Source organism: Melozone crissalis, unplaced genomic scaffold, assembly GCF_028551555.1.
Source record: "Melozone crissalis strain CALT ecotype California unplaced genomic scaffold, PUWL_Pcris_2 ptg000337l_1, whole genome shotgun sequence".
NCBI classification, from domain to species: domain Eukaryota; kingdom Metazoa; phylum Chordata; class Aves; order Passeriformes; family Passerellidae; genus Melozone; species Melozone crissalis.
The window spans coordinates 1-17,934 of NW_026536086.1; the positions used below are offsets into that span (position 1 = coordinate 1).

Consider the following 17,934-nt stretch of genomic DNA (forward strand, 5'->3'; position numbering starts at 1 on the left):
CCAAATCTTTGGGATTTGGGAGCTGGGAACCAACCAAACCTTCTGGATTTGGGATGGAATGGACCAAACCTCTGGGATTTGGGAGAGAATGAACAAAACCTTTGGGATTTGGGAGAAAAGGAACCAAACCTTGGGGATTTGGGAGCAGGGAAAGGACCAAACGTTCAGGATTCAGGAGCGGAGAACAAACCAAACCTTTGGGATCTGGGAGCATGGAATGAACAAAACCTTTGGGATTTGGGAGTGAGGAAAGGACCAAACCTTCAGGATTTGGGAGAGAATGAACCAAACCTTTGGGATTTGGGAGAGAAGGAACCAGATTTTCAGGATTTGGGAGCAGGGAAAGGACAAAACCTTTAGGATTTGGGAGCAGGGGGTGAAACCTCCAGGTCTGAGCATGGGTTTGGATTTGTCTTTTTCCCTTTATTTTCCCTCTCCCTCATTCCAGTCCTTCCCCCCCTGCCCCGGGGCCATTCCAGAGGGATCATCCCGCCACTGGAATTGTCACCTCCCATACCCCAGAATCTCTTTTTTGGGATGTTTCAGCTGGGAAATTCCATAAATCCCAAAAAATCCTCATACTCGCAACATATTCCTGCATTTCCCATGACAGGGAGGGGTCCCTCACCCCTTCCCCACCAGCAGGAACAGCCTGGGCAGGTTTGTTCATTAACGCAGCCCCGGGTTAATTAATTACCGCGGTCCCGGGCTCATTAATTAACGCAGCCTCCCAAGTTCCCTGCCCTCTGTCCGGAGGCTCCAGGCAGTGCCAGGAATCCTTCCGGGAGCATTTTGGGAGAGAACATTAATCCAGGCTCTCCTAAACCGCCGCAAAATTCCCAGGAAAACCTGGAATTCACATTCTTGGAAGTGTCCCAGACCAGGCTGGGGCAGCCTGTGGTAGTGGGAGGTGGAATTAGGGGGGATTTAAGCTCCTTTCCCCCAGCCCCTCTGGAACTGTGGGATAAGCTGCGATTTCCTGGGAAAGCTGGGGAAAGGGGGATGAGGGAGTGTCTGAGCTGGGAAAAACTGGGAAAACCTGGGAAAAGCTGGGGGAAAAATGGGAATGAGAGAGCATCTGCTCCTGGAAAACCTGGGAAAAAGGGGAAGAGGGAGTGTCTGAGCTGGGAAAAACTGGGAAAGGGGGATGAGAGCGTCTGCTCCGAGAAAAACTGGGAAAAGAGGAAGAGGGAGTGTTTGAGCTGGGAAAAACCTGGAAAAAGGGGATGAGAGTGTCTGCTCCCAGAAAAACTGGGAAAAGAGGAAGAGGGAGTGTTTGAGCTGGGAAAAACTGGAAAAAGGGGATGAGGGAGCGTTTGAGCCAAGAAAAGCTGCGAAAAGGGGATGAAGGAGTGTCTGAACTGGGAAATGCTGGAAAGGGGATGAGGGAGTGTTTGAGCTGGGAAAAACTGGGAAAACCTGGGAAAAGCTGGGGGAAAATGGGAATGAGAGAGCATCTGCTCCTGGAAAACCTGGGAAAAGGGGATGAGGGAGTGTCTGAGCTGGGAAAAGATGGGAAAAGGGGATGAAGGGGTTCTGAGCTGGGAAAGGGGAATGAGGGAATGTCTGCAGGGGGAAAAGTTGGGAAAAGAGGATGAAGGAGTGTCTGAGCTGGGGAAAACTGGGAAAGGGGGATGAGAGTGTCTGCTCCCAGAAAAACTGGGAAAAGGGGATGAGGGAGCGTTTGAGCTGGGAAAAACTGGGAAAAGGGGATGGGGGAATGTCTGAACTGGGAAAAACTGGGGAAAAGGGATAAGGGAGTGTCTGAGCCGGGAAAAGCTGGGGGGAAAATGGGAATGAGAAAGCATCTGCTCCTGGAAAAGCTGGGAAATGGGGATGATGGAGCTCTGTTCCTGGAGAATCTGGGAAAAGGGGATTATGGAGCGCTGCTCCCTGTTCGCCTCCCGGAGCTGCCGGCCGTGCCTAATTAGCGATGTCGAACATGCAGCGTGCTCTTGCCTCCAATTAGGCTCGGCTTAAAACGAGGCACGGCGTTCATTTCACCGAATGTTCGCTTTAATTTAGGCCCAGCTGTGCCTAAACCCCCGGCGCTGCTTTACACAGAGATTAAACACAGACAACTGCGCTCTCAGGAGGAGGGGAGAAATAACGAGATAAGAGATAACGAGGCCAGCCCCGAACTCTTCCCAGCGTGAGCGAGGCATCCCAGAGATGCTGGTAGAACTTCAGCGACCTCCACCCTAAACCACTCCCCATCCGTGTCCGGGGTCAATGTTCCCCACCTGGAGCCTAAGTCAGGTCTAAATCAGGTCTGAATTGGTCCTGAAGGGTGCCCGGACAGCTGGAGCCCACGGAGATCCGGGATTTGCTGCCGCCCAAACAAACATGGCCCTGTTTGACCTCCCCTGAGCAAACAAGCCTGCCCAGCTCCTCCCGGCTCTTCCCGGAGCCTCCTTCGGGCTGCGATTCCCGGCAGCGCCCGAGGGTTTGATCCCTTCCTCCAGCCTGGGGTGTGGGAAGAGATCAGATCCAAGGATCTGATCCCTTTCTCCATCCTGGGGGGCAGGAAGAGGCCAGATCCAAGGGTTTGATCCCTTCTTGCATCCCAGAGAGTGGGAAGAAGTCAGATCCAAGGGTCTGATCCCTTCCTCCAGCCTGGGGTGTGGGAAGAGGCTGGATCCAAGGGTTTGATCCCTTTCTCCATCCCAGGAAGTGCTAAAAGGTGGGATCCAAGGGTCTGATTCCTTCCTGCATTCTGGGCAGTGGGAAGAGGTCAGATCCAAGGGTATGATCCCTTCCTCCAGCCTGGGATGTGGGAAGAGGCCGGATCCAAGGGTTTGATCCCTGTCTGCATCCTGGGCAGTGGGAAGAGACCAGATCCAAGGATCTGATCCCTTTCTTCATCCCAGAGAATGGGGACAGGTTGGATCCAAGGATCTGATCCCTTCCTCCATCCCAGGGAGCAGGAAGAGGTCAGATCCAGGGGTTTGATCCCTTCCTGCATCATGGGCATGGGAAGAAGTCAGGTCCATGGAAGGCTTGGATTGCACAGCTCAGCCTGGGAGCTCCTTCTCCAGCTGCCACCGCTCCTTGGGGACCCCTCAGGGCCGCAGTGTCTCTGTGCCCCCTTCGGGCAGCACCAGCACCGCGGGCAGGAGGCTCCCGTGGGGCTCCGGGAAGGGCCGCAGCTCCTTGGCCCCGAAGCGCGGCGAGACTGGGTCGGCCAGGAAGCGGAGATGGAAACCGCGGCCCAGGCAGTGGACGAGGCCTCCCAGAGCAGCACAGCGCAGCCCGGCCAGCTCGGGCAGGGGGCGGCTGCCACAGCGATACCACAGCCTGGCGCTGGCGCTGCACCGCGACACGGCCACCTCGGTGCCACCGGCTCCGCGCCGCAGCTGGAAGCGGTACAGGAACCCGTGGGCGCTCACCAGCTCAGCCGTCCTGTCCTTGTCACCAACAGCCGGGCTCGTGGCCCAGCTGTCCCCACGGGCGTCGTAGCGCAGCAGCAGCGAGCGCAGGGTGCCCCCGGTGACGTAAATGTCCCCGTCACATGCGGTGGCCGCGTGGGCCACAGCGAAGGTGTCCCTGGGCAGAGCGGCGGCGAAGGCCCAGCGGTCGCGCCGGGGGTCGTAGCGCTCCACGGTGGCCAAGCACTCTCCCCCAATGGCGTAGAGGTGCCCATCCAGGGCCACCAGCTGGCAGTGCGGCCGTGCCTGGCGCAGGGGACAGATGTCACACCAGCTGTTGCTCAGAGGGTCGTAGCAGAGCACGCGGCTCGAGGGGCTCCGCGCCCGGCCCGTCCCCTCCCAGCCGGGCACCAGGAACAGGTAATTGAACATGGAGCACACGGCACAGCCCCGCCCGGCCACCCCGGCCGGCAGTTGGCACAGCTGGCACCAGCGGTCCCCGTCCTCGTCGTAGTAGCAGAGGCGGCCGCGGCGGTGGCCGGGTTCGGCCAGGGGGACATCGGCCACCACCAGGTGCGGCCGCCCATGGCTCCGGAGCGCCGGGAGCAGCTCCCGCTCGCCGGCGTTGAGGCGGCGGTAGATGTTCGGGGAGCGCAGCACCTGCAGGAGGTTGGTGCTCATCACCTGGAGGGCGGCGTCCTGCAGGGCCCGCAGCTGCTGAGCCTTGGCTGCGCGCAGAACCTCGGAGCAGTTCCCCAGGTGCACCTGAGTGGGCAGTGACACCTGGGATGGCTCAGGACCCGCAGCTGGAGCCCCGCCAGGCAGTGGGAGCTGGGGGGTGCTGCTTTTCCAGCCGGGAGAAAGTGGTTCTGGAAGGTTGTCCGTGCCCTCATGTGGAGCTGAGGTGGTGTCGGGATCAAGAATTTCCAAAGCTGGATTCTCCCCCTGGGTTCCGGAGCTCTGCGGCTCTGCCTGGTCCCTCTCCCTGTGACACTGGGATGTCCCCGCAGGGACAAAGGGCAGGGACGTCCGCTTGGACACCGACTCGGAGGTGGACTGCACGAAGTAGTCGTAGACCTTGCCCCGCAGGCCAGGCCTGGGCGGGCTGTCCCTGTCCTTGTCCCGGCTCTCCGGGATGAAGTTCTCCTCCACCTGGATCTTGGCCACCGAGGAGAAGCAGTAGGAGGTGTCCGAGCCAGCCTCGCTCGCCGTCAGCAGCAGCCCCAGGCTGGAGGTGACGCTGAGGGTCCGGACTGACCCCGTGCTGCCCTCCCTGCTCCTCCGTGCTCCAGCCGCATCCCGCTCCGCGCTCTGGGCGCATCCATCCCCCTCTGTCCGGGCGTCGGGAATCCCCGGGGAACTCCCGGAGCTCGGAGCAGCTGCGTCCCTCCCTGCCGGGCTGCCCCGGGCTGCGGCCACGGCCCCGGGGTCGTGAGAGCCCAGCTCGCTCCCCAGTGACATTCCCGGCTCCCTCCCCACCTCGACTCCTGCCTTGCTTCCAAGATCGCTTCCCAGCAAAATTCCCGGCTCACTTCCCAGGAAAATTTCTGCCCTGCTTCCCGGCTCACTTCGCAGCTTGCTTTCTGGTTCACTTCCCACCTCGATTCCTGCCTCACTTTCCAGCTTGCTTCCCGCTTCATTTCCCAGCTCGATTCCTAACTTAATTCCCAATTTCTTTCCCAGCTTGTTTCCCAGCTCGTTTGTCTGCTCACTTCCCAACTCATTAACTGGCTTCATTATCAATTTGCTTCCTGGCTTTCTTCCTGGAGTGTTTCCCGGCTTGATTCCCAGCCTGCTTCCCGACTTGCTTCCTGGCTGACTTCCCAGCTCACTTCCCAGCTCACTTCCCGGCTCTTTTCCCAGCTCACTTCCCGGTTCGCTTCCCGTCCTGCTCCCAGGATCACTCCCCAGCTCAACCCCTGCTTCACTTTCTAATTTAATTCCCAACTTCCATCCCAGTTCCCTTCCCAACTCCCTTTCCATCCCGGCCGGACTGAGCGGGGCTTTGCTGGGAATCAGCTCCGAACTCACCTCCTCTCCTTCCTCCTCCTCCTCATTCCTTGCAAAGCTCTGCTCCCCCCGGAGACCCTCGTGCTGCCTCCCGGGGCCATTCCCACACTTGTCCCCCCCATCCTTCCTCCTCCTCCTCCTCAGATCCCCATCCCCATCCCGGTTTTCCCGCTGCTCTCCCGGTGGGATTTTCCCGGGGGGAGGCGAGCGGTTCCTGTAAAACCTGAAGGCCAGGGAGAGGAGCAGCAGCGCGGCCGCCGACAGGAGCAGCTTCCCGGGCAGCGGCATGTCCGAGTGCCAGGCCGGGGGCACCCGCTGGGGCATTTTTCCATGCGGGAATGCCGAGGAGCCGATTAATGATTTGCCGGGAGAGGCCGGAGCGCGGCGGGCCGGGACAAGGTGACTTTGAGCGGGCAGAGCTGGCAGGAGGCTTCCGGAGGAGCCGCGAATGTTTGGGATGGGCTGGGCTCCAGGGAAAGGTGCAGCCCGGGGCCGGCTCTGTTGGCCTGGGAAACGGAGAGAGAGGCGCGGGGAAGGGCACAAAGGCAGGGAAAACATCCCCGGGGAGCTGCTACTCCTCTGTGGTGCTTTAAAAAGGGTCACGCAACGAAAAAAGAGGAAAAAGAGAAAAAGTTGTTGTGCCCAGCAAAGGCTCCTCATCCCTCGGTGCTCCCGGAAAAGGGAGGGAGCAGCAGCCCGGAGCCCTTTCGGCTGATGCCGAGCAGCTGCTCCGCGGCACGGCCGGGTGACGAATTCAGCAGCTGATTCTGTGATTAATTAATTCAGTGATTAATTAATTCAGCGGCCCTGGCTCGCCGCGCGCTGCCTAACGAAGGCTGGCGGGAAAGAGCCCCGGAGCTTGGGGGGTCTCTCGGAGGCCGCCGTGGAAGGAGGAGGAGCTGGTGCAAAAGGAGCTGGGGGCGTCGGGAAGGAGAAAAATCCGGGAGTTTGGGCAGGAAATCGGGGCTGGAGTTCAGCTGTGGGCACCAGGAGAGGAGTGAGAAAGAAATAGAAGCAGGGAGAAATTCGGGATGGGAAGGGATGGGATTTATGAGGGATGCTGCAGGGATTGGAGTCACCATGGGGAAACTGAGGCACGGCAGGGGAAGGTGCTGGTGGTGGATCTGCTCCTGGTCAGAATTCTGAAGATTCTGGGGAGTTTTTGTCCCCAAGACGACAAAAGTAGGAGCACGGTGAGGGGGAAAGGCGGGAGCCTGGGGAATGGCATCGCTGCCACCGCTGTCAATGGAGAGGAACTCAAAGGGATCGGACCCAGGGGAGCACCAGAGAGAGGCGGAAAAGAACGAGGGAAGAAAGAGCCAAGCTGGGCGTGGGTGGAAGCTCCTGCTCTCACTCAGGGACTCACTCCCTGCTGGCTCCATCCCAATCCGGTGGGATTTTCCTCAGGGAAACGCAGGGGATGTGGGAGGTGTGCTGGTCCCAGCCCGTGGGTGGCTGCGGAGCGAGGGGGCCTTGCCAGGGGTCTCCAGTGGGAGGTGGGAGCTCAGGAATTCATTCCCGGTGTCCTCGGCTTCCCAAATGTCATCCCACCAGCCTCTTCCGGAGCTTTTGGGATAGAAAGGAGCCTCTGAACGCCCTCCGGGCAGGTTCTCCACCATCCCTGGCATCCCTGGTGCAGAGGTGTCCCCCTGCCCGGGCTGGGATGCTGAAATTCCCGAGAAGGCTGAAATTCCCATGGTGGAGGGGATGGGGCTGGGTCCCCTGACCCAGCTGGAGGATCCTGTCCTAAACAACAAAAATGTTTTTATATCCCTGAAAAGGATGGAAAGGGAGCACAGGAATGACCCTCCCCGGGCTGGTTTGGCACTCAGGGATCCCTGTGCTCGTCCCTGCTGGGAACACGGATCCACCAATGGAGGATATTTAGGATGTTTTATTTAGGATTAATGTAGGATATTTAGGGGAATATTTGGGGCGCTGCCTCTCGTGTGGGGAAATGCAACACAGGAGAGATTGGGAGAATTAAGATATTTCATTTAAAAGCTGGATTTTGGAGCGTGGGTGGTGTCATACATCCAAACCAGCACCATCCAGCCTCTCCTCCATCCTGACAGAGCCCCAAATCCACCCCTGAGGGGCTCCGTTTGGCCAAAACCTTGGGAAAAGGAGAATTTCTCCTGCCTGGAAAGGCGGGCGGTGCTGGAGCTGAGGGAGGAGGGCCGCGTGTGGAGTCTGGGCACGCGTTCCAGGGCTCGGCTAATTGGGAAAGGGTCTGGCAGCCGCGACCTCCCGGGCCCTCCACCGCTCCTGCCGGGGCTTTCATCCCGAGGTTGGATCTACAAAGATCCCGGCACTCGAGAGCCGGGGAGGAGGAGGATGAATTATTCATGCGAACCCAGCCGGCAATGAGGGGGGAGGCGGCGGAGGCGCCCAGCGAAGCTCCCGCTGACTTTCCTGCAGGGCCGGAGCACCCCCGGTTCTTGCTATCCCAAAGAATCCATGGATTCCGCTGGATAAATCTCCGTTTATCCCCGGCCTGCGGTGCGAGGGGAGCGGGAGAAGCGGCGCTGACGTCTCGGCGCTTGTGACTCTAATTGAGCGTAATTACCTCTTCCCAATCTGCTCGAACCTTTTTTGAAAGTCCCCTGGAATTGGGGAACGTCGATAACGCCGCTCCTTTGGGGTTTTCAGCTGCCGTCAGCCCCTCGCGAAGGCGCTGCGGTTTCGGTGGTTTTTGGTGGTTTTTTTCCGAGCTAATCAGATCTCCTCGGAAGGTTGTCAGGAGCGGATCTGTCAGCTCTCATCAATAATGGAACAACCTGAGCCGCTCCTTTCCCCTCCAGCCTCCTCCTGCATTATTCACTGCCGGCGCCTTCAACAACGCGATCGGGAATGGGGAAAAAGGGGGGGAAATTGGGGTCCTCTGTGATTACCTGCAGGGAGAGGATGGGGAGGGGAAGGTGGGTCCAGCACAGCGTGGATGATTCCCTTTGGGTGGGATTTTGGGATGGTGGGATGGAATCCCTTTGTGCGCCTCGTTTTGGCAGGAATTCATGAAAACAGGCAGCAGCTCTGCCCCAAAATGGGGAGAAAACTCCCAAATCCCCTCACTCATCTGTCTGTGCTGGCGTTCGGAAAGTCCCAGCGTCTGGTCGAACTATCCACGCCAGGAGATCCATCTGTTTTCCCGGGGATTCTTCCCAGCGCATCCCGAATTCGGGGGGTGGGTTTGGGATGCAGCCCCACCCAGCCCGGCGTTCCTGTCCCAGCGCTCCCGGGGTGGCACTGAGCGGAGCCAGTGGTGGCCCCGCCGCTGGAATTGCTGCTTGTTTCCACGGGAATGCTCCTCATTTCCACGGTTCGGGGCTAAACCCGCCACATTTGCATTTAAATGGAGCTTCGGGCGGCTGGAAATGCTCGTTTTTCCAAGCGGGGAGGCCTAATGGCTGTTTAATCCTGACGGTTGTTTAATTAGGGCGGGATGAGGCCGCTGGAGCGGCTCCGATCCATGAGGAAGGCGAGAAGGATCCATGGGAGGGGCTCTCCAGAGCGTGGGGGGAAACTGAGGCAGGGGAGAATTCCTGAAGAAACGATGCTACCTCTGAAAAAATGAAGATTTTCTTCTCATCCGTGGAGTGGAAGCGTAGATCCGATGGGATCGGGATGTTTGGATGCCATTCCTTTGGGGTGGAAGCATAGATCCAATGGGATTGGGATGTTTGGATGCCATTCCTTTGGGGTGGAAGTGGATTTGATGGGATTGGGATGTTTGGATGCCATTCCTTTGGGGTGGAAGAGCAGATCTGATGGGATTGGGATGTTTGGATGCTGTTCCTTTGGGGTGAAATCAGATCCGATGGGATTGGGGTGTTTGGATGCTGTTCCTTCGGGGTGGAAGTGGATCCAATGGGATTGGGATGTTTGGATGCCATTCCTTTGGGGTGGAAGAGGATCCGATGGGATTGGGATGTTTGGATGCCATTCCTTTGGGCTGGAAGTGGATTTGATGGGGTTGGGATGTTTGGATGCTGTTCCTTTGGGGTGGAAGCAGATCTGATGGGATTGGGATGTTTGGATGTCGTTCCTTCGGGGTGGAAGTGGATCCGATGGGATTGGGATGTTTGGATGCCATTCCTTCGGGGTGGAAGCGGATCCGATGGGATTGGGATGTTTGGATGCCATTCCTTCGGGGTGGAAGCGGATCCGATGGGATTGGGATGTTTGGATGCTGTTCCTTTGGGGTGGAAGCAGAGGTGTTGATCCTTCCACACATCCCAGCCAGTCCACTGCTCCCAATCCAAAGGGTAAAACTCTGGGATTTTGTATGGGAAGGAGCTCTGGAGCTGAACGAGCTGAACGAGCGTGGGTTCGTTCAGCTCCTCCGAGGCTGGGAAAGCAGCGAGGTTTGCAGCGGAGCGGGGAAGGGTTGGAATCTGCTTAATAATAATTAATTATCACGGTGATAATGATGCTTAGCACTTGTGCGGGGCTTTGGGAAGATGAAGCGCCACACGGCTGCCAAATAATCCTCCAGGATTACAAGTTCCCGGAGGAAAAGGCTTGGGACTGCCCCGTCCTCGGGATCCTTTTCCCCCAGGACATCCCAACCCACAACCAGGTGCTCCAAAACGAGGAAAAGGCTGGAAAACCTCCAGGACTGGGGCAAAACCACCTGGATTTTGCCACAGGCTGTCGTGCAGCGGGATTGACACCATCCTGGGATGGGGCATGGCGGGAATGGCCGGATCCAGCCCGTTTCCATGGGGACAGCTGGCCACGAGGGGACGGGACACGCTGCCCACTCAAGTGTGAGCGCTGACATTTGGGGTCGGGAGCCGCCTGTCACTTGTCATTCCTCAGCCAGCCCGGGACGAGCGGTGCACACGGGCCCTGGCTCCCGGCACAGCCGGAATCCCGCCGGATAAACCCAGTGATCCACAACTTTGGGCTCTTGGCACAGTCTCTGCAGCCTCAGGAGGGCTGGGGATGTGTGCGGGTCCTCACCCTGCGGACACAAGGCCTGGAGCATCTCGGGGCAGTGGGAGTGCTGCACGTGGGTTTTTCCAGGGAAAATTTGGTCCTTGAATCTTTGAATTCTCCTGTTCCCTCTTCCAAGACCTTGCAATGCCCCCAGGACAAAGCTGGGAACCCTGAGATGCAGCTGGGAACACCGAGACAGAGCTGGGAACCCCAAGATGGAGCTGGGAACCCCTAGATGGAGCTGGGAACACTGAGATGATGTTGGGAACCTCTAGATGGTCCTGGGGAGCCTGAGATGGTGCTGGGAACCCTGAGATGGAGCTGGGAACACTGAGATGATGTTGGGAACCTCTAGATGATGCTGGGAACCCCGCAATGGAGCTGAAAACCCCTAGACACAGCTGGGAACCCCAAGATGGAGCTGGGAATGCCAAGATAGTGCTGGGAACTCCAAGACAGAGCTGGGAACCTTGACATGGAGCTGAGAACCTTGACATGGACCTGGGAACTTCAAGACAGAGCTGGGAACACCAAGATGGGACTGGGAACCCTGACACACAACTGGGAACCCCAAGACAGAGCTGGGAACCCCAATATGGAACTGGGAACCCCAACACACAACTGAGAATCCCAAGATGGTGCTGGGAACCCCGACATACAATTGAGAATCTCAAGATGGTGTTGGGAATCCCAAGACAGAGCTGGGAACCCCGAGACGGAGCTGGGAATCCCACCACGGGTAAAACATGAATTACGACCTTCTCCCAGAAGAGGTTTTCCTTTTTCCCTTTAATTCAATCGTCTGAGGAAGCCAAGACACGGAAAGAGACCGAGACTGTCGAGAGTATATTAAAAAAAAAAGAGCAGGAGATCCGATGGCTGGAGGCAGGAATGCCAGGAGGAACTGGACACGGAGGAGGAAGAGGAGGAGGAGGAGGTGAAGCTTCACGTGAGCTCCAGGATCACTGTCAGGGTGAGCGCCAAAACAAATCTGAAGCCGCAGTGGCCGGGAAGTGAACCTGGAGAGGAGGAAAAAAGGATCAGGAATTCACGGAACCACATCCCAATGCTGGGGTTCAGAGCAGGATGGGGGCACCACTGGTTAGGAGGGGATCCCCACCCAAAATTTGGCCTGGGGGTTGGGTGGAGATGAGGGATGGGGTGGGAGTGTCCATGGGGTCCCTCTTGGTGCAAGGACATTCCTGAGGACACAGGAGAGAGGTGGGAATGAGGAGAGAAGGGAAAGGGCTTGGGATGAGGCAAGGAGAAATGGGAAAGGGCTTGGGATGAGGCAGGGAGAGATGGGTGAGAGCTTGGAATGAGGCTAGGAGAGATGGGAAAGGGCTTGGAATGAGGTGAGGAGAGATGGGCAAGGGCTTGGAATGAGGCAAGTAGAGATGGGAAAGGACATGGGATGGGGCAAGGAGATAGGAAAGGGCTTGGAGTGAGGTAAGGGGAGAGGGGAAAGGACTTTGAGTGAGGTAGAGATGGGCAAGGGATTGGAATGAGGTGAAGAGAGATGGGAAAGGTCTTGGAGTGAGGTGAGGAGAGATGGGGAAGGGCTTGGAATGAGGTGAGGAGAGAGGGGAAAGGACTTGGAGTGAGGTAGAGATGGGCAAGGGATTGGAATGAGGCAAGGACAGATCAGAAAGGGCTTGGGATGAGTCAAGGAAGGATGGGCAAGAGCTTGGGACAAGGCAAGGAGAGTTGTGTGAGGGTTTGGAGTGAGACAAGGAGAGGTGACCCAGGCCAAGGCAAGGCCAGGCCCTCTCCACACAGCCCCTCCCTCCCTGAGCATCTCCACAGAAATCCCACTGCCCCCAGCACCGCTCACCGTTGGAGTCTTCTGGTCCTCTGGGAATATTTGGATTTTCTAGCAGGAAACAAAGAGCAGAGAGACAATTTTAGGGACAAGGCACCTCATGGGGACCCGAGGAGGGCACAGCAGGGCCGTGGTGGGGCCGTACCAAAGACGATGAGGCGGGTGTGGGTGTCAGTGGAGCCCAGAGGGTTCTGGGCGGTGCAGCGGTACATGGAGCCATTGAGCTCGGCCGGGACCCGCTCCAGCACCAGCTCCTTCCCATCGTGTTCCGCGCTGCCGTCCAGAAGCCGGCTCCCCACGCGTGTCCACGTGAACAGCGGCTCCGGGAACACCTCGTTCTGCAGGGAGAGGGGCACAGGGGAGTGGGATGAGCAAAGCTGGAGATGAAATCATCACATCCAGCTTGGGGTTGGGTTTGGGGCTGGGTTTGGGTTTAGGTTTGAGTCTGAGCTTGAGTTTGAGTCTGGGTTTGGGTTTGAATTTGGGTTTGGGTTTGAGTCTGAGCTTGAGTTTGGGTCTAGGTCTGGATTTGGTTCTGGGTTTGGGTCTGGGTCTGAGCCTGAGTTTGGGTTTGAGTCTGACTTTAGGTCTGGGTCTGGATTTGGGTCCGCGTTTGGGTTTGGGTTTGAGTTTGTGTTTGGCTCTAGGTTTGGGTTTGGGTCTGAATCTAAGTCTGGGTTTGAGTTTGGGTTTGGATTTGGATTTGGGTTTGGGATTGAATATGGTCTGGGTCTGAGTCTGAGTTTAGGTTTGAGTTTGGGTTAGAAGGGACCTTTAAGCTCCTCCCATCGCATCGCATCCCATCCCGTCCCATCCCATCCCATCCCATCCCATCCCATCCCATCCCATCCCATCGCATCCCATTGCATCCCATCCCATCCCATCCCATCCCATCCCATGGGCAGGGACACCTCCCACTGTCCCAGATGGCTCCAACCACCCCCCACCCTGTCCCTGGGCACTTCCAGGGTGGAACAACCACAACTTTGGCCAACCCATCCCAACATGGGCACCATGATGCTGCCAAGGCCACTAAGCCAAGCCCACATCCCTGGATCAAGGCTGTCTGTTGGCCTCCATGCCTGTGGGAATGCTGACCTGGAAGCCCTGCACCAGTATCCGCACGGTGTCCCCCACGCGTGCCCTCGTTGGCGTCATCGTGATCTTTGGACCCTTGGGAGCAACTGCACAGGAAGGGGACAGGAGGAGCCGTCAGCGACATTCCCGGCGCCGGGGCTGCCCTTGGAGGGGTTAACGAGGCTTTGATGGATGATCCCAGTGAGGGGTGGCAGCCCGGGGGGTGGCAGCTCTGTGATTGATGGCCAGGCTGAGTGACACCAGAATGACGGATGGACAGGCAAGGAAGAACCCCCAGGCGGGAGAACGGGAGAAGTGTGAGGCTGATGGATGGCTGGGGTGGGATGGATTGATGGGAAGGAGTTATTTCCCAACCAAACCCTTCTCTGCTCGGGAAAAAAAGGCCAATAAGGATCAGGTTGGTTTGAAGGCAGGGAGATGGACACCTCAGAGGAGCATTCCCAAAAAATGTGGCCTTGGTGACTCTCACCAGGTGCTGTTAGCACAGGAGACAACCCCAAAGCCTGGCTGGCACAAAATCCCAAGGACAGCGTGGAAAAAAACAGGAATGTCTTTTCTCATGCAAGACCAGGAATTCTCCTCCACTGGGACGGAGGGACACCACACAGGATCTGCTCCTGCTTCCACCTGGGGCTGTGTGGATGTCCCTGCTGGGCCACAAGTGGGATGGGACATCCCAGGAGCTCCCTGGACTTTCATGGAAGGAGAAGGGGAAATGGGCAGGAGCGAGGCTGAGCTTTGGATGTGTCACCTTTGTCCATCCAAGCTTTGTCATGGATGGGACAAAATGGATCTGGATGTGACCCCAGCAGGACACAGAGCGACAAAGAGCCACCAGAGAGCTGTGGTGGAGGACACTGGAAGCCCTTGGAATGGCCATCCCTGCCTTGGGATGCTCTACCTGGACACTGAGACCATGGACTGCTCTTTCCGTGTGGGATGTGGCCCTCTGGAGTGGGACCAGGTGGGATGCGCTGAAGGTGATCCCACCACGCCCTGATTGGGACCAAAAGGCAGCTTTTGGGTTGGTGTTCGGCTTTAATGCAGCTTTTATTGGGAATATCTTCTCTTTTATTGGGAATCTGTATTTTATATACATCCATAGTGTATATTTATACTATGGATGTAAGGAAAGAGTTAAGGGATGGTTCCCAAAAATCGGGAGTGGATGGGCACCCAAGGAGCTGCAGGGACACCCCTGGGAATGAGGAGAGCCCTGGATTTGGGGACTGGGGACAATGTAGGCTAAGCTTTGCCATTCCAGGTCTTGGACTTCCTGGACAAGAGCAGCAAAGCCACGAGGTCTTGACTTGGATCTAAACCCGAAGAGCTCCAGGAAGTGGGAAAATGTAGGATTTCTGTACGTTTTGGATGCTGGGGAAGAGATTTAGTGCGAAGATGTCGGGAAGCCAAGGAGAAGCTCCCCAGGAGATGATGAGGAGCCAAGTGCTCCACTTGGCCTGGAGCAAAGCCCAGGCTGCTCCACCTGGCTGGAGGCTGGGAGAGCCTTTCCAGAGGAGTGTCCTGAGGCTGGAAAACCCCGTGGAGAGCTCAGCCTCTTCCAGCAGGAGCCAGGAGAAGGGAGGGGAGCCTCAGGCAGCGTGAGGGGTGGTGGTGGATCCGTGGATCCCATGGACACCTGAGGAGCTTCTGCTCTTCCAGGAACCTGGGAATGTGGGGAGCCAAATTCCCTGGCTTCAATCCCATCAACCTGTCACAGCTCCGTGGGCAGGAGCCAGCTCGGGAATTCCCTCCCTGGCAATTCCCACTAGGATGAGCTTTGTGGCAGCCAATAAAGGTCATGGGATGTCCTTGGATCTCCTGGGACTGGGATGGAGGTGACAGCTCCATCTGCAGCTCCAACACCTCTTCTTGCTCATCATGACACAGATTCCCCAAAAATCCTTTTTTATCCCAGCAAATTCCACCTCAAACACTGCCCATGGCTGGAGGGCCATAAACACCTGGAAAATCCCTTCTCCTGCCTGATGGACATCCCAAATTCCCTCCTTTCATCCCAAGTTTTGTGGAGCCTTGGCATCACCACCTCTATCCCAATGCAGCCCCATGGGATCCCCACAGATGCCTAAAAGCCCCCAGAAAAAAAAGGAAAAGGACAAAAGGAGGGAGAAAATGGGTGCAAGGGAAGCAAAACACGTGCAATTAAAACAAAGAACAAAATCCTGTGGAAAATTCCAGAAAAATGTGAGGGGAAGTGCCAAAAAAAAAAAAGAAATAAAGAAGTCAGAAATGAAAAAAATTATAAGGAGCCAAAAATAAAAAAAAAAAGAAGAAAAAATGGAGAAAAAAGGAAAAAAAATTTAAAACCCAAAAATGGCGAGGAAAGTAAAGAAACAAAAAGGAAAAAGCAAGAAAAAAAAGGAAAACAGGCCAAAAGGAGTGAAAAAATAAAAAAAAAATTAAAATACCAAAAATGGGTGGAAAAGGCAAAAAATGGAAGGGAAAGGCCAAAAAATTGAGAGAAAGTCCAAAAATTAAAAAGAGAAAAGCCAAAAAAAGAGAAAAAATCCAGCAAAATGCACAAAAGGAAAACCCAGGAAAAGCCCCAAATCCATCAGCTTACCTAGCGTGACCTCAGACTGCATGGGCATGGAGAGCGCCGGGTGCTTGACCTCGCAGCTGAAGAGGGCCTCATTGTCGATTTGGGGGTTCAGGGTCCACGTGAGGGTGGCCCTGGCCTCGACGGTGCCATCGCTGACGGGCGCGTGCGTGTGCCGGAAGTAATAGATGGGCTCGGCCATGTGCACCCAGCGCGGGAATTCCCGGCTCACAACCGTCTCAGGAATGGTTTCCGTCACCGAATCCCGCTCGGCCGCCAGCCCCCGTGGAGGATCTGCCGTGGGAAACGGGTTCCCCATTCCCAGCTCGCCGTCGGCCGCCAGGGATTTCGGCATCTTGGTGTCGTCCAGGTCGCGGTGCAGGAGGCTGCGGGGGGCCCAGCTGCTGGCGCCGGCCGGCGGCTCCGGCAGCGGGGTGGCCTCGATGGGCTCACCGTCCCGCTTGAAGTACACCTGGAGGGGACAAAGGGACAATGAGTGCAGTGGGGGTGTCCTCAGTATCCCTTTGGATGGAACCCATGGTCCTTTTCCCACTCCCTAATCCTGAAGGTTTGGTTCATTCTCTACTCCCAAATCCTGAAGATTTGGTTTATTCTCTTTCAAATCCCAAAGGTTTGGTTCATTCTCTCCCAAATCCTGAAGGTTTGGTTTATTCTCTCCCAAATCTGAAGGTTTGGTTCATTCTGTCCCAAATCCCAAAGGTTTGGTCCTTTCTCCACTCCCAAATCCTGAAGTTTTGGTTCATTCTCTCCCAAATCCCAAAAGTTTGGCTCATTCTCTCCCAAATCCTGAAGGTTTAGTTCATTCTCCACTCCCAAATCCTGAAGGTTTGTTTCATTCCCTGTTCCCCAATCCCAAAGATTTGCTTTGTTCCCTGCTCCCAAATCCCGAAGGTTTGGTCCTTCCCCCACTCCCAAATCCCACGGTCTCCATGGAAAGATGGGATTTGGGGAGCACGTTTGGCCTGATGGAAGAGCACAAGGATCTGGTGGGTTGTCCAGAGGAGGTGGTGGGTTATCCCATGTGCCAGTGGGAGGGATGATGCCACTGGGAGCTCACCAGGGGCGCGGGCTTCCCACCGGACACCACGCACACCAGGGTGAAGTTCTGCGCCTGGTAGCGGCTGAAGGGTGCCGGGGTGTCTGCAGCCAGCACCGAGATGGATGTTGGGGGAGCTGCAGGGGCAGAGCCAGGAGGTCAGCATGGAGTCCTCAACAGCCCCCATCCCATCCTCATCCTTTATCTTCATCCCCATCCCCATTTTCATCCCCATCCTCATCCTTGCTCCCATTCCCATGCCCAGCTTTGCTCCCATTCCTGTCCCTACCCTCAATCTATTCCCTGTCTCTATCTCTATCCATGTCCCATCCCCATCTTCCTTCCCATCCCCATAGGCATCCTCATCCCTCTCCCCACACCATCGTCACCCTCATCTCCATCCCTGTCCATGTCCCCATCCCATCCACATTCCATCCCCATCCCCATTCCTGTCCTCATTTCCATCCCATCCTATCCTCATCCTTGTCCCCATCCCCTTCCCCATCCCCTTCCCCATCCCCTTTCCCATCCCCTTCCCCATGCCATGCCATGCCATGCCATGCCATGCCATGCCATCCCATCCCATCCCATCCCATCCCATCCCATTCCATCCCATCCCATCCCATCCCCATCCTTGTTCCCATCCCATCCCATCCCATCCCATCCTCATTCCATCCCATCCCCATCCTTGTCCCCATCCCATTTCATCCCCATCCCCACCCCTATTCCTACCCCTGAGGATGGCAGAACAATCCCAGTCCCTGAGACCCCGCAGTGGTTTTCCCTCAATCCCGATCCCGATCCCAGCGCTCACCCATCACATTCAGGAACACATTCCCGGAGGCCAGCACCACCTTCTCCCGCGTGGCTCGGTCGTAGATCCCCACGTGGCACTCGTAGGGACCGTTGTCCGAGATCCGGACCTCGGGAAGGCTGCGGAGGAGGGACAGCGCTCACCACTCCATCCCCACCCCGTTTTCCCGTGGGATTCATCGATCGGCACCCGGATAGAGCGGCGTTGGACAGGGATCAATAAACCCTTAATAACTCCAAAGGCTGCGGGAGGAGCTCGGGAATG

At 56.8% G+C, this 17,934-nt stretch overlaps 2 protein-coding genes across 2 annotated transcripts in view; both read right to left on the bottom strand.

Moving 5' to 3' along the window:
• Window positions 1-3,062: 3,062 nt before the first annotated feature.
• On the bottom strand, window positions 3,063-5,702 carry KLHDC7A (kelch domain containing 7A). Its single transcript, XM_054294848.1, has 2 exons — window positions 5,004-5,702; window positions 3,063-4,895 (listed from the first exon to the last, which is right to left on the bottom strand). Exons 1-2 carry the CDS (start codon window positions 5,700-5,702, stop codon window positions 3,063-3,065), a joined length of 2,532 nt encoding a protein of 843 aa, XP_054150823.1.
• Window positions 5,703-11,088: 5,386 nt separating this feature from the next.
• The window catches only part of IGSF21 (immunoglobin superfamily member 21), a 41,920-nt gene continuing 35,074 nt past the window's right edge, over window positions 11,089-17,934 (bottom strand). The window contains exons 4-10 of the mRNA XM_054294847.1: window positions 17,671-17,789; window positions 16,878-16,993; window positions 15,824-16,271; window positions 13,240-13,325; window positions 12,287-12,479; window positions 12,154-12,192; window positions 11,089-11,338 (exon numbers count right to left, since the gene is read on the bottom strand). Coding sequence (XP_054150822.1) covers window positions 11,265-11,338; window positions 12,154-12,192; window positions 12,287-12,479; window positions 13,240-13,325; window positions 15,824-16,271; window positions 16,878-16,993; window positions 17,671-17,789 — 1,075 coding nt within the window. The 3' untranslated portion in view covers window positions 11,089-11,264. The remainder of the gene's footprint in view (window positions 11,339-12,153; window positions 12,193-12,286; window positions 12,480-13,239; window positions 13,326-15,823; window positions 16,272-16,877; window positions 16,994-17,670; window positions 17,790-17,934) is intronic.

Bases quoted from the DNA above. Each gene is read 5' to 3' on its own strand.
- KLHDC7A (XM_054294848.1), bottom strand. From the start codon at position 5,702: ATGCCCCAGCGGGTGCCCCCGGCCTGGCACTCGGACATGCCGCTGCCC. The intron at 4,896-5,003 runs GCGGGAAGCAAG...CTGGGAAGTGAG, and splicing joins GAATCGAGCTGGGAAATGAA to CCGGGAATTTTGCTGGGAAG.